We start from the raw sequence: 26,118 nt of genomic DNA on the forward strand, positions 1-26,118 counted from the left end.
ATGTGCGCAGCTCCATACAGGTGAGTCCTGCGATGTTCCAAAAGAAAAAGCTTCCTGCTTACATTGCCCAGGCAGTCATTTTGCGTCGGATAAGAACTGTCCAGAGTTTTTACGCCAAGAAAACATAAAGCGTATTATGTCTCAGGATAATATATCGTATATATGTAGATGCATCGGCTCGTTTCCCCCCAGTCCGCAGGTCATATGCGGAGATGACAAGGGAGTTCTACTCCTCTCCTACATTCTCCCCTCTGCCCGTTAACTCTTCCCAACCTACCAACTCATCTCAACCCAGCTCCAACCCTAAAAGATCCTATCGGGAGACAATAATTCGTTCTCCTCGCCCCCGTACCCTCTTAGCAAAGGGTTACAACAAGCAGGCCCATGACGCTATCATCAATCTCCCACCCTTCTCTCTACCCAATGGCTGTGCTCTTGGCAACAGCCAACCCGACTTCCCTCAATCCCAAGGAAAAATGTTAGAAGACCTTTCGTCATTGCTCCTCAGCATCGTTGCTCCATGCAGCGAACTTCCATTACCGCCCAACGTTGCCCACAATCTAACCCGTCTTTTTAAGATCTTGAACAATGGCCCGAACAGTTCTTCTGCAATGGAACTGTAAAAGTATCCGTGCTAAGAAACAAAATCTTATATCATTAATTAACCTTCATAGCCCTGTTATAATTGCCATCTCGGAGACATGGCTGAGGCCTGGAGCCCGATTTCGGGTGCCTGGTTTCTTCTGTTTGCGGGATGACAGAAATGACGGCTATGCGGGTAGTGCAATTTTCATTCGGCAAAACATTTCGTTTTCTTCTATTCCTATCCCCCCTCACAGTAATCAGATTAATGCTGTTGCTGCGAGAGCTGTAAATATTTCCTTCCTCTCTTTGTATATTCCACATCCAAGCCCCTCCTTTATTCCAGAAATTGAAACTATTTTAACTTCTCTCCCCAGTCCCACTGTAATTGTGGGTGATTTTAACGCCCACCACACTTTGTGGGGGAGTTACAACTGTGATGGGTTTGCTCCGTTGTTGGTTGACATCTTTGAGGATATGAATCTTTGTATCCTGAATGATGGCTCTCCGACCCGCAGAGTTTACCCCAATCAGAACCAAAAATCGGCAGTAGATCTATCCCTTTCTTCAACTTCCCTTGCATCTCAGCTATCCTGGCAAACTCTTCCTACTACCTATGGTAGCGACCACTTCCCTATTATCCTTACTCTAAATAATAGGACAATTCCTCGCCCCAATCCTAACCCTTTACTAAAATATAAATTGCGGAACGCAGATTGGTCTCGCTGTGCTCAAACCGTGGATGATTTGTTGGACTCCCTTCCTGATCTTCAGAGTGATGGTAACCTCTTGACTTACTATGAACAGTTTGTCAAATCTCTTATTTCTTCGGCCGATTCCAATATTCCCCGTAAAAATCGCTCTGTCTCATATAATTTGCTTTCCCCTCCCTGGTGGGATGGGGAATGCACGAACTTGTTCAATAAGAGAATGGTAGCAGAGAAAGAGTACGCAGCCCAAATGACAGAAGAGAAGTTCATGAAATATAAACGTATTGATGCTAAAACTAAAAGGATGGTTTCAAAGAAGAAAAAGCTTGGCTGGACTAAGTTCTGTGAATCACTTAACCCCAGATCGCCTTCTTCTATTGTTTGGCTAAACATAAGAAGATTTCGCAGAACTCTTAACTACTCCGATCCAAACTCCAACAATCCATCTGAGTGGCTTAGTACTTTCGCTGACAAACTTGCTCCACCACATGTTCCCCATCCGGACGATTTCCCTATTTCTACGCCAGCACCCATAATGTGCGAAATGGATGCTCCCTTTTCTTTTTCAGAGCTTCAGATTGCTCTTGGAGGCCTAAAAGATTCATCCCCTGGAGAAGATGGTGTACCCTACTCTTTTTTGGTAAATTTAAATAACAAATCTAAATATTCCTTTTTAAATTTGATTAATGGTTTTTTTGAAAAAGGAATAATTCCAGATTCCTGGAAGTCTCAAATAGTGATCCCTCTTCTCAAGCCTGGGAAAAAAGCATCAGATCCCAATGCATACAGACCTATTGTATGTCTTCCACCTTAGCAAAAGTTACGGAGATCCTCCTTAAGAACCGATTAGAGTGGATCATGGAAGGCAGAGGACTGCTGGCCCCTTCGCAGTTCGGTTTCCGCAAGGGCCTCAGTACTGCCTTTGGTAAGGGTGAATACCTTGTAGGTGTTTTTATCGATGTAGCCTCTGCATATGATAATGTACTTCTTCCGTTGCTCAGGCAAAAACTGCACCAGCTGAGTGTACCGCCGAGTATAACACATTTCATATGTAACCTGCTTTCTGGCAGGTCAGTTATCGTAAAACACCAGTCTTCCAGTATCCCACCCAGATTAGTGTGGAAAGGTCTTCCCCAAGGCTCTGTTCTCAGTCCTTTGCTACACAGCATATATACTCAGGATCTAGAACTGTCTGTTAATAATTTTTGTAACATCTTGCAGTATGCTGATGATATTGTCCTTTATCATAGCTCAGGCTCTGTAGAGGAAATATCCCAATGCCTCAACTCTGCTTTGTACTATTTAGGGCAATGGCTCTCCGACCACGGCCTATCTTTGTCAGTGTCTAAATGCCAGGCAGTTTGTTTACAAGGAAGAGATCTATCCCTACCTTTAGCTTTTACTATGAGGATCAACTCATCAACTTGGTAGATAAGGCAAAGTTCCTTGGAGTTATCCTTGATTACAGACTGAACGGATTGGCTCATACCGAATATGTAATTAAAAAATGTGAAAAGGGCATCAATGTTCTACGCGCAGTAGCGGGAGTCTAGTGGGGTGCTCATGCCTACTCCCTGAAACTCTTATATAATGCTTTAGTTCGTAGCTATATTGATTACTGTTCGTTTGTTTTAGACCCCTTAAAAAAAACAGTGTCTGAGAAGCTAAATAAAATTCAATATCGATGCCTCAGAATTATTCTGGGTGCAATGAAGTCTTCCCCCACTAACGCTCTACAAGTCAAATGTGTTGATCCTTCTTTACATCTCAGACGGCAATACCTATGTGACCGGTTTGTCAGCAAAATGTTACAGCTTTCCTCCCACCCATTGTGGACCAAATTGGACCAGCTATCTCAAGTCCTTAGCCGGCGCAATCCCTCTTCTTATCTTTTGGATAGTTTCCGTAAGTTTACCAATCTCCCTCATCCCTTGTTATCTTTATCGATGAGTCCTCTATTCTCCACATCATATAAAGCCCTGGTTTTCAATCCTTCCATCGTTACTGATCTTGGTTTGGTCAAAGTAGCCCCCGATACTTATTCGAAATTTCAATGCTTAGTTCATCACAATTGGTCAAATCACTTCCTTATCTACACAGATGCTTCAAAGATGTCTCAGCAAAGTTGTGTTGGCGCAGCCTGATGGGTCCCCAGCTTTAAAGTCATTTTACAATTCAAATGTCCTCCTGAGTCTTCGGTGTTTACAGGAGAGGCAATCCTGTTTACCCGCTCCCATAACCTGAATCAAACTATTATTTTTACTGACTCCCTTAGTTGCTTATCATCCATCAAGGAAAACCCATTCCGGAGTAAGTCAAGATATCCAATTATTCTTCAGATTAGGGAGGCTCTATTTTTCTGTCATCAAAATGGAATAAATTTAACACTTGTCTGGAGTCCAGGTCATTCTGGCATTGCAGGCAATGAAACAGCAGACTCTTGTGCTAAATCTGCTATACAAATGGGTTCTTAAGAACATTATAAAAATAGTTCGCAAGATCTGAGTGCACTTTCTAAAACTTATCTCGACAAGTCCTGGAATACATACTGGAATGAATCAAAATTGGTTAAAGGTAAATTCTATGCCTCAGTCCAACCAGATATACCAAGGCGTCCATGGTTTTTTCCCCACAGATATACAGACAGATGGGTTACCTCCACAATATGTCGCCTACGTCTTGGTCATTCCAGCACACCTGTCCACCTGCACAAGATCAGAGTTAGAGATCACTCCTTGTGTGAATGTGGCTTGGACGACGGTACTGTATCTCATATAATATTTTCCTGTCCTAAACTTCTTCATCCCCTTTATGACGTTCTTCCGCCGAAATTTCCCCGTCCAGTAAACGTTGAATGTTTGTTAACGTCTGTGTTTAGTCCTTATTGTAATTTTTTATGTAAATATGTCAAATATAATAATATTAAGCTGTAAATATGTAATGTAGAGTGTATTTTGTATAATATTGTGTTGTTCCAGGCTAGAAACTAACCATACTATAAAATAACACTATACTCAAAAAAACCTGCCACTTATAAATTAAATTTATTATTATTATTAAATTCATACAAAATTTCCATAACGTGTCTCTTCAATTCCACTCGAAATTGGCGAAATAATTTGCGCCCGACTGGTGCAGCCACATGCCATATCACAAAAATTGAATTGAATTGAAGACAAGTAGTTTTGACAAAAGTAGTAGTGTTGTCATATTTTTATTATGACTAAAATTACCCTTAAGGAATTAATTCGTATGACATAATGTCACATACTCAAAAGATGATTGGGAATGTAAATGAATTAAACATAATAAGGAAAAGTAAATGAATTAAACATAATAAGGAAAAGCATGTAATGCTAATTATTTATTATAGGACCATAAAATAAATTTCATAAAATCGCCATCATAAAATTGCCTATTAAAATATACTAGAGTCAGAACTCTAGTAATGATCAGGAAATATATTGTGTGTTTTGTTATTTCTAATCACAAGTATTTATTTTCTTTCATAAGTTTAAGTTTTTAAAATATGTATAAAACTATGTATTATATTATTAGATAGATAGAAAACCAAAACATCAAAAACTTCGAGTGCCGCCGGCAGCGGAGTCATGTCCAAGGGCTGAGCTATGAGCTGGTGGTAGGGCCGCAGACAGTGGCATATGTATTTGATTTGTGAGCCAATCGCTTAGCGAGAATCTTTTGATATATTGATCGAGGCTATGATGGACGAGTCAACGTCTCGTTGGTTCATCTTGGTAGCCAAGTCCTGTCCTTCTGAGCTTTCATGAGGTATTCTTCATATGGGATAGTGATTTCTAGTCTTTCAGTTGCCTGGTGCCGAGATTGGTTAGCCACCACATTACCATGCTTACCATACCACCAGGCGACAATACCTACCCGTGATGATAGTTCTGACAATGGCATCCACGAGAAAACCATATAAGTCTTAAAGTTGTATTAAGTTTGTGACGCGACAAATGAATGAATGTTCTTCTCACGAGCTCAACTTTTTACGAACATATGGTAAATTCAGTCATTTAAAAGAAATATTTATAGAAGCGCTTAGTTTAAGCGTATGTGAATTTTATTTTACTTTGAAAAAAAAAATAAAAAAAATTCAATATATATACAATAAAATCACAAAAATACTATTCGCAAGACCAATGACATGACAGATCATTGTTTATTTGTCCCAAAGTTGACATTGGGCCAAATAAATACGCGATAGTGATGCAAGATCAAGCACTTTGTCCCGTTTTATCTCAGCCTTAGTTGCATATCGCTTGTCCTTTATATTTGTAATGAAGCTACCGACGCTACTTTTGTAGCGTTAATATTCTAAGGGTTGGACTAATTCAGAATTTCTGTAAATATTTAACGAATTTCGTAGGCACATACAGTGGTTAAATTCTCTTTGTCACCTACAAAATACAAATTCATCAAAGAAACTACAAACTAGAAACGAATTAAGGGTAATTTTAGTCATAATAATAATATGACAACACTACTACTCTTGTCAAAACTATTGCTATATAAAAGGGGCACACGGGGACAACGTCTATAATGTCAATATTCTAAGGTCCCATAAAGTTTAAAAAAATTAGCTGATGGTTTTGAGTTTTGATGTATCTTGTCTAGAATGTAGTGATTTTGCTAGGTATCACTAGGTAGGTACTTTGCTGTTTGAGACTGCCTGGAAACAACGATCAAAACGTAAATAATGAAAAAAAAATCAATAACTTTGGAGGTTGACCCGACGATATTGGAGAAAAATATGCGAATTCTTGAGGTATTTATTACGTAGATTGGTTGTAGTATAAATATTCAAGGTAGTTACATTATATTGATAAATATATTTAACTCTTTTAATAGGATTCTCCCATGGAGGAAGAGTTAAACAAATTGTTTGCCCCAACTGATGCAATACCATGTAAAATTGTTAAGCCAACTCCAGGTATGTTTTAAATCCATATGTTTATCCTGTTAAAGAATCTGATCTAATTTTTAATTATTATTTTCCCTTATACAGGCTTTTGTGTGAAAACATTTACTAAACCAGATAACAAAAAAATGTTTCTTAATGTGTGTGTGACCGATGCTATTCCTTCTCCTAGAGACATAACTAATGAGGAACTCATGCAAATTCTGAGCTCAGAAGACCCATCTAGCTATAGAGTACCTATGAGTATTGGTGAAGGAAGAATGGAGCCAGATAATTCTGGTGTTCCTGCCACTGTGTATGATGTAGCTGTGAACCCAGTATTTTTCTCAAAAATTGAAAAGGATGACCTGTTTAAAACATTCTTTTTAACTGTAGTCTTTGAGGGTTTGCAAGATAAATACCAGTTTGAAATTGATATGCAAAAGTTTACTGTTCTTAAGAATAAGAAATCACTTGGAACATTACAATCTCACAGAATTCAGATTAGAGATGTGAAAAAATGTGAAGAAAGTACCAAACCACTTATTGAAGAAATTAATAAGACACTGCCCAAAGAAAATTTAAATAAGGAAATTGATTATAGACTCAGACGTGAGCCACCAACAGGAGAAATAGAGTATTTGTTAGCTGAATTTAAAATACCAGACTCAGTAAGGCATCATGATTCCTACTACATTACTTACCATGTATTAATACACTCACTGCTTACCCTAGAATGACATCAATCACACTTGTTTTAACACACTTCTTTCTTTTCATGAATTTAAGGAGACTTAGTGAACTCCTATCAATATGGTGGTTCAACAAACCATTCCTCTTCCTATTTACTATTAACTTGCATACCATTCCTATTTACTTTAAAAGGTTAAAATACTTATAACTCTGGTCCTAAACAATTATTAAGAGAAAATGTGTAGAAATTAATGTCATAATGGTTGCCTCTAAATATATTCTCAATATTACAATATAATATGTATATCTATTTTCGAGAAACTTATATCACATTGTTAACATGAAGAACAAATAAAATTGTAATGTGTCCTTTAAAAGGATTGTTAAAAATTCTTTTTGTGGTCAATGTATATATATGTATATAGCATAAACAACTTTCTAACCACACATTGGGTATAGAGTGATCTAACCTATTAAATGTTATTATAAAACAATTTTATTAAAAAAAGAAGCCTATTGAGTAACTTTTGCCTGTTCTTCTCAGATCTGAGGTAGCAATAGTTGATTATTACTAATCAAATCAACCAATTTTTTCAAAAATCTTATAATAATTCTTATTTGAATAATATTATTGCAGAGTGTGACAATGACTTCAACTTTGATTACTAATTTGCAGCACATAAGTTTACTTCTTTTATTTCATTTACTGAGTAAATATTAAGGGTACTGTTTTATAACCATATATCTTATCTCTCAAGTTGGACCAAACTGCAGTGTGCGAAATTTGATTAAAATCAGTTCAATAATTTAGGAGTTCATTGCGGACACACAATGTGATACTAAATTGTATATATATATATATATATATATAATTATTACTACTCACACACAATAATTTCCTAAATTTTTTTGAATATTCAATTAATTTTTTAACGGTATATATATTTGAATGTTATTTTCCAGGTAGATGTACAAGATCTCAATTTAGAAGTGGGTGAAGACAGAGTTGTATTAGAATCTAAAGGTATCTATAATCCTGTTGATTTCTTTTTGCCCTGCAGTGTTGATCAAGATGTTATTGATGCTAAACTGGATCGGAACTTTAATGTGAGTTGTGCCAATAAAATGTTGAAAGAGATTGTTGAAAAAAAATATAGCCTTAATAATAGATTCGAATAAAATCAAACAAAGTTGCTACATTATTATTACTGTAAGAACACTATTCAGCATGATATGCAGGGCAACCTCGTTTTTGCGTTGCTTGGACATACATACAGACAAAAATGATATAAACTACGTCCTCGGTGTTGGTATAGTTCCTGAATCACAAAAACAAGTATTCTGTAAAAAAAAATTATTACAAATATGAATTCATTTGGTACCCATTTATTGAGGCTATAAAGTTAACATCAATTACATGAGGCAGATTTGAAAATCAACAGATTTCAAAAAGACTATTACAAAACATGTACCTAACATGTACTAAAAAGTATAAAAATAATTGTGTATTTTTATAAAATCTAATTCTAGTTACGACTATTGTTATTTTTGGAATGGGTTTCATCTTGACTCTAAACTTTGCAATGCAGTAATGAACGTAAGCACATTGCAATTTGATTACAGATAGCTATTCTGCCACATATCACACCCTTACTGTAAGTTGTTAATGAGTTCCATTGATCATCATATTTGAGAGCGACAATTACTTGACCATAACCATTTTATGGTAGGTGACTCAAATATACGGATAGCATATAGAAGATTTGGCCGAGTATTGTAAAGTTGCTCTTAAGAAATGACGAGTTCCGTTATTTTGTCATGGATCCCATAATCAGAACCTAAAAAAGCTCGCTAAACTACCTGTGAAGTATATTCTTCTACTTACTTACTTTACTCTCTGTAATAAAAAATGAATCATCAGTAATGGTTAGCACAATATTGTGTTATTTGTCCATTTTTCTCGCATATACTTATAGCAAATTTAAGACTTATGGTTATCTCATGGATGCCACTATCAGATGTGGACCAAATTGCAACAAGACCACACGGGAAGCACCAGCTTTCAAATAAAAAAAGAATTATCAAAATCGGTTCACCCAGATAGTTCTGAGGTAACAAACATAAAAAATATCGAATTGAGAACCTCCTCCTATTTTGAAGTTGGTTAAAAATTACTTATTTATATACTGTTATTTTTTTTTAATAATATTGAATAAATTTACTATGTATGTAATGCATACCTTTTTTGGCCATGTCCTTTATATTATTATAAATTATTCAATCTCTTAGAGCACATTGTTAAAAAAGTGATATATCTGGCTCTCATGGCTTCAATTTTTTATGGAATAAGAGGAAAAACAGAACTGATATCAGTTTTTTAAGGTACCCGTTGCTTCTCATTCAGATTGCTACTGTAATGGACTTTTGTTAGCATATAATAATATAACAGTTTTGCTCTTATGGAACTTTTTGATTATTAATTAAGTCTCATTTGCCCAGTAATTTCACTAGCTACAGCACACTTCAGACCGAAACACAGTAATGTTTACACATTACTGCTTCACGGCAGAAATAGGCGCCGTTGTGATACCCATAATCTAGCCGGCTTCCTGTGCAAAGGAGCATCCCATTGGTATGTTAGAAAAAGTTCCTTTGACTTTCCCTGAAGTATTATCAGTAAACCATTATTATAGTAGAATATTCAGTCAATAAAGGTCGGTTTCATAATGTTACTTGATCAATTAATTAATTGTCTGAGCAAGACAAATTGTGTTTCATGTACTTCTACAGATATGTTTGCCAGATGACTGCAACCAGGTTCTATTCTATTCTTCCTACTGTGACTTCTGTGGAAGGTATACCATAAGCTAGCCAATGTCACGTTAAAGAAGACCACCTTAGAGTATTTGTTTTCTAATTGTAATGTTAGTGATGTGTTGGCAACCTTGTATTCTATAGTTCCATTTAACTAAACATAAAGATATATAATACTATGAAAATAACTAAAGTCGATTAGGCAGGCTGTATCATATTAGTTGTCATTAGAATAACAACAGACTATTACAATACCCTAACTTTGTTCGCGGCTCTTCTATTTCACCATCTTGATCTTACTCTTAATAAAGAAAGTGGACACTAGTTCTATTGACTCGCTTTAACTATTTATTTATGTATGAAAAAATAATACTAATGTTTTTTTCAGATGCTGTCCGTTAAAATGCCGGTTATACATTAAGTATTGTCTACAACACTATGATATATTCATTCTTCATTTATATTACTGATGAAACAAGAAATAAAATAACTGTATAAGAAAAATGTAAATTTTATTACTACTAAGGTTAACAATTACATAAATGGTTTAGTAATATTATGAATATTGAGTGTTGCTATTAAATATGGAAGTAATACGTGTTGCTCGGAGAGTGACAGTCTAGATTTGCAATATCAATGCACGAGGTAGTAACCAGCGTATTATTTACGCTAACCGCTCACCAATTATATGAGATTATTTGACACTGAGATTACTACAGATATAATTAAAAAGCCCCCCACTAATCATTACATCAACTTTCAAACAAAAACAACCTCATCAAAATCTGCCCATTATTTTGGGAGCCATGATGCCACAAACGGACAAAGAGATTACCACATTAAACTTACATATTATAAATGCGCCTTAAATGTTAATTTCACGTATTAATATAACCTATGGGTGCTATGGAATGAGTATTTCATAATCATTCGACAGCGAAACCATTTCAATGCTATAAAGATAATAATACTTAATTAATTAATTAGTAAGAAAAAAAAATATTTAAGGGCATTAATCACGGACGAGTAAAAAATGAAGGACTCCGCGCCGTGATATTAGCAAGTGAAGCACCGTTATGCTAGTGTGTGTGCGGTTACGGGGGATAATAGTTACACAATTTTTTCTCCCTTAAATAATCATATCATATGGCAAATACTTATATAGTATTGTTTTTACACTTTTTAACAACGCACGACGGCATTTTTAAAATATCTCATAATGGCTGCCTATCGGCCTATAGTATTGTAAGTGTGTGCGTGGGACTATGTATTTACACGTTAATCGGCTTGTTTTGGTGCTACACTGTTATGTAAGGTGACACGGAGTCCTTATTTTTTTACTAGTCCATGGGCATTAATTATCTATACTAATATTATAAAGCAGTGTTTGTTTGTTTGAACGCGCTAATCTCTGGTACTACTGGTCCGATTTGAATGATTCTTTCAGTGTTGGTGTTCGGGTAGTCCATTTATTGAGGAAGGCTATAGGCTATGTTTTTTTTTTTCAAAAAAGGGGATCCGTAATATAGGCATTATTTTATTACTTATAAAACTATCGCGTGAATTATACTTTATATGGCAAAACAACATTTGCCGGGTCAGCTAGTTACATTCATGAAAATGCTTTAAATCTTTTGTGTGAGAAAATATATTATTTACTGTACAGAATGTCAAAAAAAGTACAAATAGTTCATAGAAAATAATAAAAATAGTTTGTAAAAGGTTAGTTGCTGGCAATTTTATCCCGTTTTGATGTTATTGAACGATTTAATTTTTTTTGTTATATTATATTTGCCACTTGACATTTAGCAGAGGGACTGTGACAAACGTCAAAAAATGTCAGTTGCCATATTTACAATAAGATTGAACAACTCAATATTTATAAGAATCGACACTTAAAAACAGTTAAAAAACTAAACTCACTGTACATCATAATAGAAAGATATATCGTTATAACATCATTTTAAACAAAGCAATTATCATGTTAAAATTAAATTTCACTAAAAATAGTAGGCCACTAAAATGGAGTGGTAGTATGCGTATAACCTTAAAAATAAATGCTAATTGGAAATACAAATAAACCTACTAAAAAATATCACATATGTATTGACTTTTCTAAATTAAAATAAATAGCATTATAATAATTAATATAATTAAATATTAAAGCAATCAAACGCTTAATTGGGTTTTTGAAAAAAAAAATTATTGATTTTTTTTATGTATTTTAAAACTTTATTATTAATAATATTGATATTTAATGCAAAAAACTTCAAAAAAAATTTTTTTCAAAAACCCAATTAAGGTTAGTTCTGCATTAGAAATAATATTAAAGAAATATCGTGTTACATAAATAAATTCCGAAGTGGCAATGAACCACGAGTATGAATTCCAAGTACTCGGAGATAAAAAAAAAAGATTTTAATAAATGCCTAATATCAAGTCAGCCCTGTCAATTTGACAAGTGAATAAATAGATTTTATGTTAAAATAAATTGTACAAATTAAATTTGTAACCCAAATTTATGAACGATGCGGGACACGAACCCGCGCCTTTCGGGTTCTGTCCGAGCGCTCTTACCAACTGAGCCAACCGTTCGAGTGACGCATGGACCGTTAATCTTGGTATGTGTTGGTACAACTCTCAAGTTGTGGCTCCATCTACATCATAAACTCTGGTTACAAATTTAATTTGGATAATTATTGATCATAAAACTGATGGATATTACTTTAAAATAACAAATTGTTTAAAAAAATTTTTAACAAAAAAACAACAGACTTCAGAAACACTTCCAAAGCAATGGATATAATATGCACTAAAAAGTATAAAAATAATGGCGTATTTTTAAATTTTTAGTGATTTTGCAGTACACTAACTAAATATGTGTAGATATACTAAATTTTTCAATGCAGCAATGAACGTAAGCGTTTTGCAATTTGATTACAGACAGTCAGAAATTCTGCCATAGATAGAATAGAAACCCGCACCCTTACTGTAAGTCCAAACTCTCATCACACTTTGGAGTATATCCTTTCCAATAAAAAAAATAATCATCGAAATCGGTTGGCGCGAAATTGAGTTATTCGTAAATTTATCATCCACATAGAATTATCAAAAACGGTTCACCCAGTCGAAAGTTTGAGGTAATAAACATAGAAAAAAACAGACGAATTGAGAAGCTCCTCCTTTTTTGAAGTCGGTTAATAATAATTAGGATTGCTGAGTTCATTGTTCTAGGCTCTCATTCAGTTCTAGTTACTTAATTAAGGGCTAAGATAAGAAATTTAATTGGCAGTTTGTGTTAATACCATATCTGATGAAAATATTATCTACTAACTAAAATATTGTTATAATAAAATACTAAATAAAATAACCCATAGCTATTACACTAAGGTTTTAAGAGATTAATGTGAAATTTGAACTTTTTCGATTCATTCTCCCTTTATAACACATCTACAATTCATCGTGGTACTGATCTTTGATGGCCCCCAACTTCTTCATAGCTGCATATATCTCGTCGTTATAATCTCCCAAATGTGGCTTCAGTTCGTGGAGCAACCGCGAATAGTCTGTGATTTGTACGTTGATGACGGCGGTGTAACCTCTCTGGTGGTTCTTGTTCATGTATATCCGGACAGAGGGGTAGCTGTAGATATATTCCTCGGTACAAATCGGTCGGTCTGTTATGCAGTTCACTTTACCGAAATTCACAACATGGCCGAGTTGCTGAAAATTTAAAGTAACAGTTTGAATGGGGCAAATATTATAAACCCTCCTCCTATATGACCACCATAAAAATAAGACTATTTTGTTAGAACAAATTTCTTATCTGTATAAATGTAGTTATTCCTCAATAATAACATCGATATCGAAAATATTATTTTATGGAGATTTCGAACATCTCTTGTAAAACAAATAAATTTGATTTGACCTCCTTTCTAATATTAGTCGAGATGACGCTTAATTCGACATGAAATGTCAATTTGCAAATTAATTTGACAAATCGCACGTAAGTAAGCCACACCAGCCATGCGGTATGTTAAAAAAAGATTCTAAACATATTTGCAAAATATCTCAAGAGGAGGACCTCTTGAGACATTTTATATTATAACTAGGAAGTTGCGACCCTATTTATTCAGCATATCACCCTTGGGCAACAGGGATAACATTTTGTGACAAACATTAAATAGAACTCCTTTCGGTTATTTTGTGATGTAGGTGGCTTATAATAGTTATTTATGCAACTGTTGTGTAATGAGGGGTATTTAAACACGAATGTGGGTTTATAATACGAGGCGAAGCCGAGTGTGATAATAGTATCACATGAGTGTTTTAATACTTCAATCAACAGTTGCATACAATACTTTATCTGCACCAATGCTTTGTAATAATAATATATAATAATAAATTTATTTATTTCAGGCAGCATTGCCCATATATTGTTAGTATCAACTTATTAATCCTCTATTAAATATTCTGAAACAGTTAGCTTACTGCTAACATTAAAACAGCCAGTCCTATTTAACCGAATATCATCCATTACTGATTATATACAAATAAACTAAGTATTAATGAAAGAATTATTAATTTTAGTAGTAATTTACATTGCAGCGTTTAAAATATCTGGCGTTGTGCTGTGAAAACTTGTATCGCTCATTTTTTGTAAACAAAAAAAAATAAAAATATCGAAGAAAAATGACGGGGATTCGAATAACCTACTTTTTTTTTCGGCTCACAACGTTCTGGTAGTGTGGAACGCGCGTAAACGAAAATATTCTTTTTTTGAAATTCATACGGATACCACGCATCGAGCAATAAGAATGGGCTGTCTGTTGAAACTCTTCGTTGGTAGTACTCTAAAGGAGTGTTGTTATGAAATTTAGTACAACATTACAACACTCGTTTGGATGATATAATGGTTAATAGGACATTGGGTGTTTTAATGTTGGCTATAAGCTAACTGTTTTAGAATCTTTAATATAGGATTTAAAGCATAAAATTATGTCACACTTATTCATGATGAAATAGAAGGTTGAAAAAGTTTTAAAGATTTTGAGATCAGAAAAAGTGACAGATTCAACATAAGAAGTGTGGCTTATATACTTACATGAGCCATGACTGCGAAGTCGGGGTAATTCTCATAGCATTTGGAACATTTTGGTGAGTGGAAATACACTACCCATGGCTTCCTCAGACTATAAAGAAAACAACAATATTATTATTAAATGAATGAAAAATAAATAACGGAGCATGTAAAAGTATTATTTGCAAAAATAAAATTAATCAAAAATAAATAATTAAATAAATATGTAACTAAAATGTTTATCTATAGAAAATCAAAAGTTTAGGGGTATTTATCAATGTTAATAACCATAATATGATTATAATTCCGTATGTAATGTAGGCTACCTATGTATATAATGATATATTATTTGTTTTTTTCATTGATATATTTTTTATACAAATGATTTAAGTTTTCTTTAGTGTTAATTCCGCCAATATTTGTTTTTAAATCAATTCGACACGTGTTTCGCCTCTTCACAAGGCATCCTCAGGACGTGTTGTCTCGCCAAAATTTGGCACGAGACTGAATCAAATGAGCCGGAAGCCGCTGTTTTATACCCAGGTCCCATGACGATAACGCGCTGTGATTGGTCGGCTGTTGTGACGCGGCGGTGAGCGGCGGAATTTACACTAAAGAAAACTTAAATCTCATTTGTATAATTATGGATTTCCGCAAGGTAACGCCTAATTCAATAAATATTTTTTTATTTTCATATATTTATTATTCACTAGCTGACCTGGCAAACGTTGTTTTGCCATATAAATTATATATGTAAACCTTCCTTGAGCTTCAACGAATCTATTACAAAAGATTTCATTGGGATCGGTCGAATAGTTTAGGAGTTATTAGGGAACATACAAACATACATTCTCTTTTATATATGTATATAGATTTATAGATAGTACTGAGTAGCAAACATTTTAATTAATACTTTGCATATTATAATTATTAATTTTGCAGGATAAATAATAATATTAACTTTCCAAAAAAAAATACAATAATATTACACTAACTTATATTAACTAACTAAAATAATTAATAATGGGATATTTAATTCATAATAATAATTCAATAATTAATATGGGAATAATATAGAGATTGCGTTATTGTATGAACTTATACTTGTCGACATTCTTGATGTTGTCTGTTACGCCTATTAAATTTAAAGAATAAAGAGGTGTCATCAGCAAATAGTACATAAAGTTATTGAGCGTAAAATGGAAAATAATAGATATAAATTTAAATAAGAGAGCCCTGTGAAACTACACTACTAGATTATGGGCACCACAACGACGCCTAATTCTGCCGTGAAATGTGTAAACATTACTGTGTTTCGATCTGAAGGGCGCCGTAGCTAGTGAAATTACTGGACAGATGAGACTTAACATCATATGTTTCAAGGTGACGAGCGCAATTGTAGTGCCGCTTAGAATTTTTGGGGCTTTTCAAGAATCCTGAGCGGCACTGCATTGTAATGGGCAGGGCGTATCGACTACCACCAGCTGAACGCCCCGTCTCGTCTCGTATTGTATTTTCAAAAATTCATCTCTCCACGATATACTAGATACTTCTTGGTATAAGTGAGTCGAAAAGCAGTAGGTAGTCAACAAACCTGAGCGGGACATCGTCATCAAGCACAGTTTTCTTGAAATAATTGTCCGTGGTCAGGCTGGAGATGTAGTCTCCTCCGTGGCTGACCACCCATTCCGAGATATACAATGACTCCGACAAATGTTGCAGCAGGATCCTGTAACCATGATTAAAATCTTTAACGCGAATGTTATACTTTTAAAAGATTAAAACGCGTATCACACCATCGCCCGTGGTCAATACTTTTAAATGATTAAAACGCGTATCACACCATCGCCCGTGGTCAATACTTTTAAATGATTAAAACGCGTATCACACCATCGCTCGTGGTCAATACTTTTAAAAGATTAAAATGCGTATCACAACATCGCCCGTGGTCAATACTTTTAAAAGATTAAAATGCGTATCACACCATCGCCCGTGGTCAATACTTCTAAAAGATTAAAATGCGTATCACACCATCGCCCGTGGTCAATACTTTTAAAGATTAAAACGCGTATCACACTATCGCCCGTGGTCAATACTTTTAAATGATTAAAACGCGTATCACACTATCGTCCGTGATCAATACTTTTAAAGGATTAAAACGCGTATCACACCATCGCCCGTGGTCAATACTTTTAAATGATTAAAACGCGTATCACACCATCGCCCGTGGTCAATACTTTTAAATGATTAAAACGCGTATCACACCATCGCTCGTGGTCAATACTTTTAAAAGATTAAAATGCGTATCACACCATCGCCCGTGGTCAATACTTTTAAAAGATTAAAATGCGTATCACACCATCGCCCGTGGTCAATACTTCTAAAAGATTAAAATGCGTATCACACCATCGCCCGTTGTCAATATTTTTAAAGGATTAAAACGCGTATCACACTATCGTCCGTGGTCAATTCTTTTAAAGGATTAAAACGCGTATCACACCATCGCCCGTGGTCAATACTTTTAAAGATTAAAACGCGTATCACACTATCGCCCGTGGTCAATACTTTTAAATGATTAAAACGCGTATCACACTATCGTCCGTGATCAATACTTTTAAAGGATTAAAACGCGTATCACACCATCGCCCGTGGTCAATACTTTTAAAGGATTTAAACGCGTATCACACCATCGCCCGTGGTCAGTTGCTAGAATAATAACAAAACGTCCGCATAAAGAAATAAATTTTAACATTATCAAATAATTATAATAGCGGTGTGGATAGCGTGATAGTTTTGACGTCTTAGCGCATTTCTATTCTGAACTGTTAATATTGAGTTACTGTTTTAAAAATTAATTGAAGACATATAATTTTAGGACATGATATAGATTCTATTTTTTTGTGTACTTATTTTACCTATAACGTCAGAGTTTGAACGCGGACCTGATGCCCATATCGTTAAGACAACGAACTGTCAGACGAATAACCAAAGAAAAATATAACGAGACAAATTAACTTCACTCACCAAAAAAAAAAGATCAAAACCAGTCGTAAGTTTTATGCTGATGCAATCACAAGACATGTGTTTTATACTATTTACAGAAGTATCATCTAACGGGAAAAGGCTATAGTGCAATCACTGAATGAAGCTGAATTATTCTCCGATATGGAATATCCGTAAGCGAAGATTAATACAAACTGTGTACCGCAAAACATAGATGGTAAGATTCGATATTGCGACAGCAAGGTATATTTTTTTACGGAAAGTGAAAAACAAAAAAATAGCAAGTCTTTTTTTGGAAGAGGAGCGGAAACGAGCGTCGGGTCACCTGGTATTAAGTGATCACCGCTGCCCTCATTCTCTTGCAAAACTAGAGGAAACACAGGAGCGTTCCCGGCCTTTAAGGAAGGTACCCATGTCGTATCGTCCCGGAAACACCTCACAAGGAAGCTCATTCTACAGCTTTGTAGTACGTGGAAGAAAGCCCCTTGAAAAGCGCACTGTGGAGGACGGCCACACATCCAAATGATGGGGTAGGTGATATCGTAACTTTTGGCGTGTCGTGAGAAGGTGGAATTCGGCGGCAGGAATCCAGTTTAAACAGCTTTTCGGAACACTCCACGTGATAAATGCGGTAGAAGATACACAATGAAGTGACGTCTCTCCGCAACGCCAAGTGATCCAGCCGTTCACAGAGCCCCGACAATTCGAGCTGCTCTACATTGCACGCGGTCAAATGGATCAAGCTGATACTGGGGTACGCCAGACCAGAAATGACAGCAATACTCCATGTGTGGCCGGACCTGCGCTTTGTAGAGCGCTAGAATGTGGACCGCCTTGAAATATTGCCGTGCTCTATTAATGACGCCCGGCTTCTTCGACGATAATTTGATTTTGCCCTCCAGATGGCCACGGAATTGGCAATCGCTCGAGATTTCGAGACCCAGTATACCGATAGGCGAGGCTTTAAAGGAAGTGTTGTCGAAGAGCGGTAATACAAATGTCTTTTTTTGTGGTAAACGCGCAAACTTGAGTCTTCTGGGGGTTAAATTGGGCGAGGTTCAATTTACCCCATTCCGCGACCTTCTCAAGAGAGGACTCGATAGAAGACACAAGTTTCTCCCGGCACTGATCGACGATTTCCCGAGAGAGACCCGCATGGCCCGTGTATATGGCATCACCAGTGCTGTCATCTGAATAGCAATGTTTGTTGGAGGTGTCCAACATATTATTGATATGCAGAAGAAACAGTGTGAGAGATAGCCCACAGACTTGGGGCACTCCAGCGTTCACGGGCTTCGGGTTCGAGCAATAACCGTCGACAACGACCTGTATGCTGCGCCCAGTGAGGAAGCAGGAGGTCCACTTGCACCAGCTCTCGGGAAGCCCAAATGATGGAAATTTTAAGAGGAGCGCCTTATGCGATACACGATCAAAGGCCTTCGCTATATCCAGGCTAACTCCCAGGCCGTCCCCCTTGCTTTCAATAGCCACCGCCCATCTATGTGTTAGGTATACCTACCTGGATCGTAAGCCTGCCGAAAGACCAAAGCGAAAGCCGTACTGTCGGTCGTTGATCAACTGGTGACCTTCTAGGTATACCAAGAGCTGGCGGTTAATTATGCTCTCCATGATTTTGGAGAGCAGGAAGGTAATAGCAATAGGCAAGAGTTTGCCTGATCCGAATTGTCTCCTTTTTTTTTTGGATCGGATGGACAAGGGCTGTCTTCCATGAATCAGGGACTTCGACTTTTAAATATAAGAGTGCCGGAATAAACGCGTTAGCACCGGCGTCAACTCAGGGGCACACGTTCTAAGCACGATTGGAGAAATGCTATCAGGACCGCTCGACTTCCTAACGTCCAACGAAAACAGAGCTCGCCGAGCAGTCTTCTGTCTGAACTGTACTTCAGGCACAGAGCTCTGACACCGCAGGATAGTCGGCGGTGTTTTTCCGTTATCGTCAAAAGTCGAGTTGGAGGCGAAAAGAGCGCACAGTGGATCGGCTTTCTCTTTTGCAGTATGGGCCAGGGTGTCATTTCTCATGTGCAACGGCGGCAGGGACGGCTGGTTGAAGTTACCGAGAGCAGCTTTCGACAGCGACCAGAAGTTGCGTGTTCTAGTCGGGTAACTGGAAAGCTGCTCGCCAATTTAGGCAACGTGCTTCGATTTCGCACGGGCGATTTGCCGCTTAAAGAATCTGGAGGCACGGGTATATTTCCTTTTTAGAACTTTGCAGTTCGGATCCTGTGAGCCCAGCACCGCAACCCAAGTTTCATACGCCTGTTATTTGCAGTCAGATGCTGCTTTCCTGTGATCTTCCACCGGTACTACAGAGCTTGGTATAAAAATATCCATGCCCTGCAGTATCACATCGGCTACGGAAACGACACAGGCACTGGGATCATCCGAAACAAATCCTGCCTCAAGGGTAGGATGCAAAAAAAGACGCATCTTATCCCAATCTGCTGAATTGTAGTGCCAAGAGCGGCGGCTCGCTGGTGGTCTGCGACGTGCGCGTTGGATAGGCACTACACTCCTGACTGACCAGGCAATAGTCGGACGTTCCGAGCTGGGCGTCGACAGTTGGTAACTATCGCGATTAACAGGAGACAGGGAAAAGGTTGTGAATAGAACTGTTAAATTAATAAGGAAATATTATGAACGAGATGCGATTACAGATAGTATGGACGAATTTGATTAGACATCGCCTTTCGTGGCACCTTTTTCTGTCCCTTTCTGTGTGCATTCGATGATTGTGTACAAATAAAGTATGTAAATTCATTTTCATTGCAATATTCATTTCATTTAATTGGTAAACATTAATATTTTCGTTTAAAGAACCGGTTTTTTAACGACAAAAAGTTTAGTCAATCCCTAACTCGCCGCGCCGTAGAGAACAGCGGTACAACCTCCAGTTCGACGCCGAGCTGGTAAGCGTTTTTTTTAAATCTTAACAACGGTAAGCTCGACGTCGAATTTAAGGCTAGCTCGCCATCGAGTATAGCCACGAATGGTTACGTTAGAGAATTGCATAGCTGTTCACGGTTGCACACGAATATTGCCAGCCTTTAAGACACCTGTACTTGTTCATCTCATAGTTTGGTTTAAGGTGGCATAAACTTCCACTGAGTTTGCACACGCCATTCTTTATAGAAACTGTTATATTTGATATAGATAGTAGACAAATAAAATTTTATGAACGCTGCGGAACTCGAACCCACGACCTCCCGCGTTCCGTGCGAGTGCTCTTCCAACTGAGCTAACCGTTCGAGTGACGTATCGTCCTAAAATCTTGTATGCTTTTGTTCAACTCTCAGGTTGTGGCTTCATCTACAGGATTTTACAGTTGATAACCTGCTCAACCCCAGTATTTGCATATTAGGAAATTGACTTGAGATGTTGGTGTTGCAAATCTAAACAATTTGTTATGGTTTTAAAGTGATAACCCACTATAACACTTCTATGGATAAATACACAAAAAAATTGAAATCAAAATTTTATGAACAATGCGGGACTCGAATGGTTAGCTTAGTTGGAAGAGCACTCGCACGGAACGCGAGAGGTCGTGGGTTCGAGTCAGGCATCGTTCATAAAATTTTGTTTTCAAATTTTATTTGTGTATTAATCCTAGAAATGAGGGTTATCATTTAAAAACAAAACAAATTGTATAGATCATAGACCAAATATAGTAACTAGACATCGGTTTTGCGTGGCCAACAGGAGACAAATAATATCCATATATAGGTACATAATATAGTACAAGTGTTCTTTCACTATCACTTTTACATCGTAAAACACAACATCGCACTATATTTCGATTCTACTTCAAATTGTCACTTATGTTGAATAAATAGTGTATATTTCACACGTTTCACAACAGTAATGTCAACTGTCAAGTTTGTTTAGCACACCGGGTGTGCTGACCTCGAAAAAACCGGCACGCATGGCGAAACAAAAAATCTAATCACCCATCTCAATTATTTACATAAGAGTCGCATAAGTTTTTCATTTTCTCGTGTGAGTGAGACGGAAGCTATTAATTAGTTTACTTACTATACTTGGTCTATGGTATAGATAATAGACTCAGTAACGTTCAGATTATTTATTATATACTTTAATTGTATTTCACTTACGTGTAGTGTTGTACGGAATTGTGCGGGTAGACGCGAAGTGTAGGTGCACGCACGTTTGCGCAATACCCGCTCGTCGGGCGACCTCGTCCGCAGCGTAATACGCCTACGCGTATATACGGTAGAATCGACAGCTGACGACATATTTTATAATTCATTATTTATTTTGGAAACAAACGGTATTACCCAAAAATATATAAAATTTATTAAAGTAGGCGTTATTTTAAGGAAATCCATAATTATCCAAACGAGACACGTCTCGTGCCAGAGTTTGGCGAGTCAAAATCTCCTGAGGATGTCTCGTGTAGAGGCGAAACACGTGTCGAATTGTTTGAAGACGAATATTGGCTGAATTAACACTCAAGTAAACTCAAAAAATTTGGACAATTAATACAGAATAGAGATGCATGGATAAAAATAAAGCAATAAGAGTTCATAAAAATACATAATATATCAAAGTTGGGAGATGGAAGATGCAATACATAATTGAATTATTAACTAACAAATAAGAAAAAAAGTGTGTGTGTCAGCTCCGACGCACGACTTGAGTTTACTGCTCAAGAACGATTGTCTTTGAACAGGTACTAAACAAAATCAAGTCCAATTGAGTCGGTTACAAACATACAAACAGCAGAAGCTAATAAAAGCGTATTAATTTAAAAAAAAATATAGATATTAAAAAAATAAAATAATAGGTTAGGTTAAAAATTGTCTAATTGGCGTGAAATGCGCTATATATACTCTACATATTAAATTAAACATTTAATTATGTGCATAGGTCATATAAACTTGTATCAACTATATTGATAATTTAATATTAAATAAATACAAAGCACACATGTTTATATATTATACAATACATGTCAGATTAATGTATGAATTGTAACATACATAGTACCCACGTGCTTATCAGATTTTCCGGCACGAGTATTTACACCACTTTCTGCCATAATTTATAGAATTTTCACTTAACTTTATGAAAGTATAATAAAAAATCAATTTCAATAATATAATAAAGCTACAAAATACAAGAAAGTGAAAGGTGCGCGAGAAATGATGCGCACCAAAAACGTAACTATGACATTTTGATGAGCAGATTTTACTATCCATATTAATTTTCTCATACCGGGCGCCTTATATGAAAAACGATTCTTAAGGAGTAAACTCCAATAAAGGGATAGAATAGAGAGCCACCATAATGAAACAATAAATTACTAGGAATATAAACAATTCATTAAACTAGTTAATAATATAATCAATCACAGCTAGCTTTATATAAATTGCACATAACATTAAGTTTTGTTAAGAGAGAGATGAAATATGTCATAATTTATAAAAAGTTATTTGTACTGGGCACAGCTTTTATTAATGCATGTTATTGTTCTATTCGATGACTTCATTCTATTCATCACCAAAGCTTGAATATTATAACATATATTATAGGCAGTCATATACTATTTCGAGACCCAGTATTTTTTGGTATATTTTATTTTAATACTAGCTAACCGTTCCGGATAATCTCTGAAATGGCTGGACCGGTTTTGACGGGACTTTTATTGGCACGTAGCTGAATAAGGAGTAACTTAGGCTACGTTTCTTTTAGAAAAAAATCTTTTATTTTTCAAAAATAAAGTTGCAATGTCCAAGAAACGGTCTAACTCTAATAATAATTTATATGGCAAAACAACGTTTGCCGGGTCAGCTAGTAAAATATATAATTGATATTTAACTCACCCGTTTAGCTGTAAGTCTGATCTGGTGTTCAAAATGATCACACTGTGGACCGCAGTTGGCGGGGAAACACCCCACAGCCCACGTTTCATCACGTGATTGGTCACTTGCTATCTCCAGCAGTGTCTGTTCGTCTATTACTAAGTCTGCAATGACGGTATATCTTATTAATTCATCATCAGCCGGAAAACGTCCACTGCTGGACAAAGGCCACCCCAAAGACTTCCACGACGATCGGTCCGGCGCTGCCCTCATCCAACGTATTCCGGCGATCTTAACCAGATCGTCGGTCCATCTTGAGGGGGGCCTACCAACACTACGTCTTCCGCGACGTGGTTCTTTGAACTATGTCCTATAAATTATTGCTTTAGTATTGATAATAGATTAAATAAAGTGGATTGTCTGCTCAATTGCTATAGCTTCTAGCAAAACAGCTGTTACTTTGACAAAGATATAAATTTTTCGACGTTTTCACAGCTGTCATAGTCTATCAGGACGTATAAGCGATAAAAATTGTTAGGCGTAGTTGATATCTCTTATTAGCTCTTAATATTGTATTTGGAGTTGTTAACAGCTGTTGACATTCGTTAAATTTACTAAACAGACTATCTTTCGTACTCCTTATTCATATTAGTTTTCAATTTAAAAACTAAATATATAAATAATGTTCAATTCCATCTCCGCGAAACGCGAGAAATTAGGTTATTATCCCCACCATATGGATGTCTGGCGTGCCTCTACAGTGCGGTTATCAAAGCACTTTTTGTCATGAGTTTCCTTGTGCGGTGTTTCCAGGAGCAAGGCCAACGCTCCTGTGATTCATCTGGTATTGGAGGAGGATGTGGGCGGCGATGATCACTTAACATCAGGTGACCATATAAAAAAAATATTCTTTTATACTTTTCGCTTCATTATATATATATATAAGAGATTTCCACGTATATAGTCACTCATCACGATATCTCTGGAACCATTAGAGCCAAAGACTTGAAATTTGGTAGGAATATTCTTTTCACCAAGTTGAGGTTGGCTAAGAAAGGATTTTACGAAATTCCACCCCTAAGAGGGGTTGCGGGGGCGTTTTATGTACAGAACAACCGGGGTCAGCTAGTAATATATAAAAGTATTACTTTACAAAATATGTAAGAATGCTAGGAGTCAACATGATGCGGTGGAATCTAGCACTTGGCCTTAAATGTGCGGTTGTGGAAATGTACCTTTAAACCGTTGTATCAGCATGAAGAACTCAACGATGGCCTGTGTGTTGATGTCTCCACTGAACAGGTGCAGATGTCTCCTCTGCTGCACAGCGAGTACCGGCGTGTTCTGAGCGACACGGCGGCAATGCTCGTCCGTCTTGAGGGTGCAAGCCATTATGCCGAACTGGAATGGAGCACATCCACTGACCTCAACTATATACCACTGGACTGGCGGCTGTCAAAGTGCTTTTGTGCCTGTTTGATATTCGCCATTTTGGCGCTGTTGGCCATGTACAGTTACAGACACTAATTTATCTATCTTGTAATGTCCAAAAATCAATTTAAAATATTTAAAAAAATTAGTTTGTTTTGTGTGGCAATGGCAAGCTCAATTGTTTTTATTTGTTGTTAGTTTTAATTTTAGATCCGAGTTTCACTATTTTTTGTGCTTTGTGCTCATAGAGAATTAATAGTTTGTACAACTTCGTGTGACAGGACTGTGCGTTAGTAGCGCTCTCTGGGTTTCCACGGAAGACCAGCGTCGTGGATTGTTTCGAAACCACAACTATGCTAAGTTGGGGGCCAATTGGCGTTATTAGATCATAATTAGATTAGTATAACTTTAAGAACTATTAACAGAATGTATAATGACGTCAATAAACATTTTTTCTTTTCCTTCTTTCTTTCTTTCTTTATCTACGGTAATGGCATCATTGAAAAGTTTTCCGGCAGCTAACATACTTCTTTTTTGTAATTGAGAGACAAACTAGAGTCGGCCCCAACTGTCATATCGTTCGATATCTTATCACTGACCTCTACTATATACCACTGGGCTGGCGGCTGTCAAAGTGCTTTTGTTCTTGTTTGATATACGCCATTTTGGCGCTGTTGGTCATGTAGCGAGAGTCTGCGCTACTAAAACTCGTCATGACAACCTCAGCAAACATCGATAGATGGTGGGAAACTATTTACAAAAAAAAAATCTGTACTTTATTACGTTGATTTTGAAGTATAAATAACACGGAAAATTAACGTAATTAATTCAAAATGCAAAAATACTTCTGAGTATTGTACGTTCCTTCGCAGACATTTGTATTATACGTCAAAATTAGTTCTCTGGACGCTCGCGAGTGGCGCTTCAAATAGGCACAAAAAATTTGCTGTCAAACATATGGAACAGCGTGTCCAGTGATATTTATACAGGAAAGTGAGCATAAACGAGCGTACGGGTCACTTGACGGTAAGTGAAAAG

General features: G+C 36.4%; 3 protein-coding genes across 4 annotated transcripts in view; 1 reads left to right on the plus strand and 2 right to left on the minus strand.

Moving 5' to 3' along the window:
- Nucleotides 1-10,227, plus strand: part of LOC126971804 (PIH1 domain-containing protein 1-like) — a 57,952-nt gene extending 47,725 nt beyond the window's left edge. The window contains exons 2-6 of one of the 2 annotated variants that reach the window (XM_050818229.1): nucleotides 5,927-6,084; nucleotides 6,168-6,249; nucleotides 6,325-6,887; nucleotides 7,873-8,016; nucleotides 10,112-10,227. In XM_050818229.1, coding sequence (XP_050674186.1) covers nucleotides 6,016-6,084; nucleotides 6,168-6,249; nucleotides 6,325-6,887; nucleotides 7,873-8,016; nucleotides 10,112-10,144 — 891 coding nt within the window. In that variant the 5' untranslated portion in view covers nucleotides 5,927-6,015 and the 3' untranslated portion in view covers nucleotides 10,145-10,227. Of the gene's footprint in view, nucleotides 1-5,926; nucleotides 6,085-6,167; nucleotides 6,250-6,324; nucleotides 6,888-7,872; nucleotides 8,017-10,111 lie in introns of those variants that run through there. The other variant, XM_050818230.1, reaches the window with a different exon arrangement.
- LOC126971768 (dnaJ homolog subfamily C member 10-like) overlaps nucleotides 10,219-26,118 on the minus strand; it is a 43,020-nt gene continuing 27,120 nt past the window's right edge. Inside the window, exons 12-17 of the mRNA XM_050818166.1 lie at nucleotides 24,885-25,050; nucleotides 23,671-23,813; nucleotides 21,940-22,070; nucleotides 16,398-16,532; nucleotides 14,828-14,915; nucleotides 10,219-13,446 (exon numbers count right to left, since the gene is read on the minus strand). Coding sequence (XP_050674123.1) covers nucleotides 13,174-13,446; nucleotides 14,828-14,915; nucleotides 16,398-16,532; nucleotides 21,940-22,070; nucleotides 23,671-23,813; nucleotides 24,885-25,050 — 936 coding nt within the window. The 3' untranslated portion in view covers nucleotides 10,219-13,173. The remainder of the gene's footprint in view (nucleotides 13,447-14,827; nucleotides 14,916-16,397; nucleotides 16,533-21,939; nucleotides 22,071-23,670; nucleotides 23,814-24,884; nucleotides 25,051-26,118) is intronic.
- The window catches only part of LOC126971772 (ATP-binding cassette sub-family G member 4), a 164,398-nt gene continuing 152,699 nt past the window's right edge, over nucleotides 14,420-26,118 (minus strand). Inside the window, exon 13 of the transcript XR_007730987.1 lies at nucleotides 14,420-14,438. The gene's annotated coding sequence lies outside the window, so the exon portion shown is untranslated. The remainder of the gene's footprint in view (nucleotides 14,439-26,118) is intronic.

This window comes from Leptidea sinapis, chromosome 24, assembly GCF_905404315.1.
Source record: "Leptidea sinapis chromosome 24, ilLepSina1.1, whole genome shotgun sequence".
Taxonomy (NCBI): Eukaryota; Metazoa; Arthropoda; class Insecta; order Lepidoptera; family Pieridae; genus Leptidea; species Leptidea sinapis.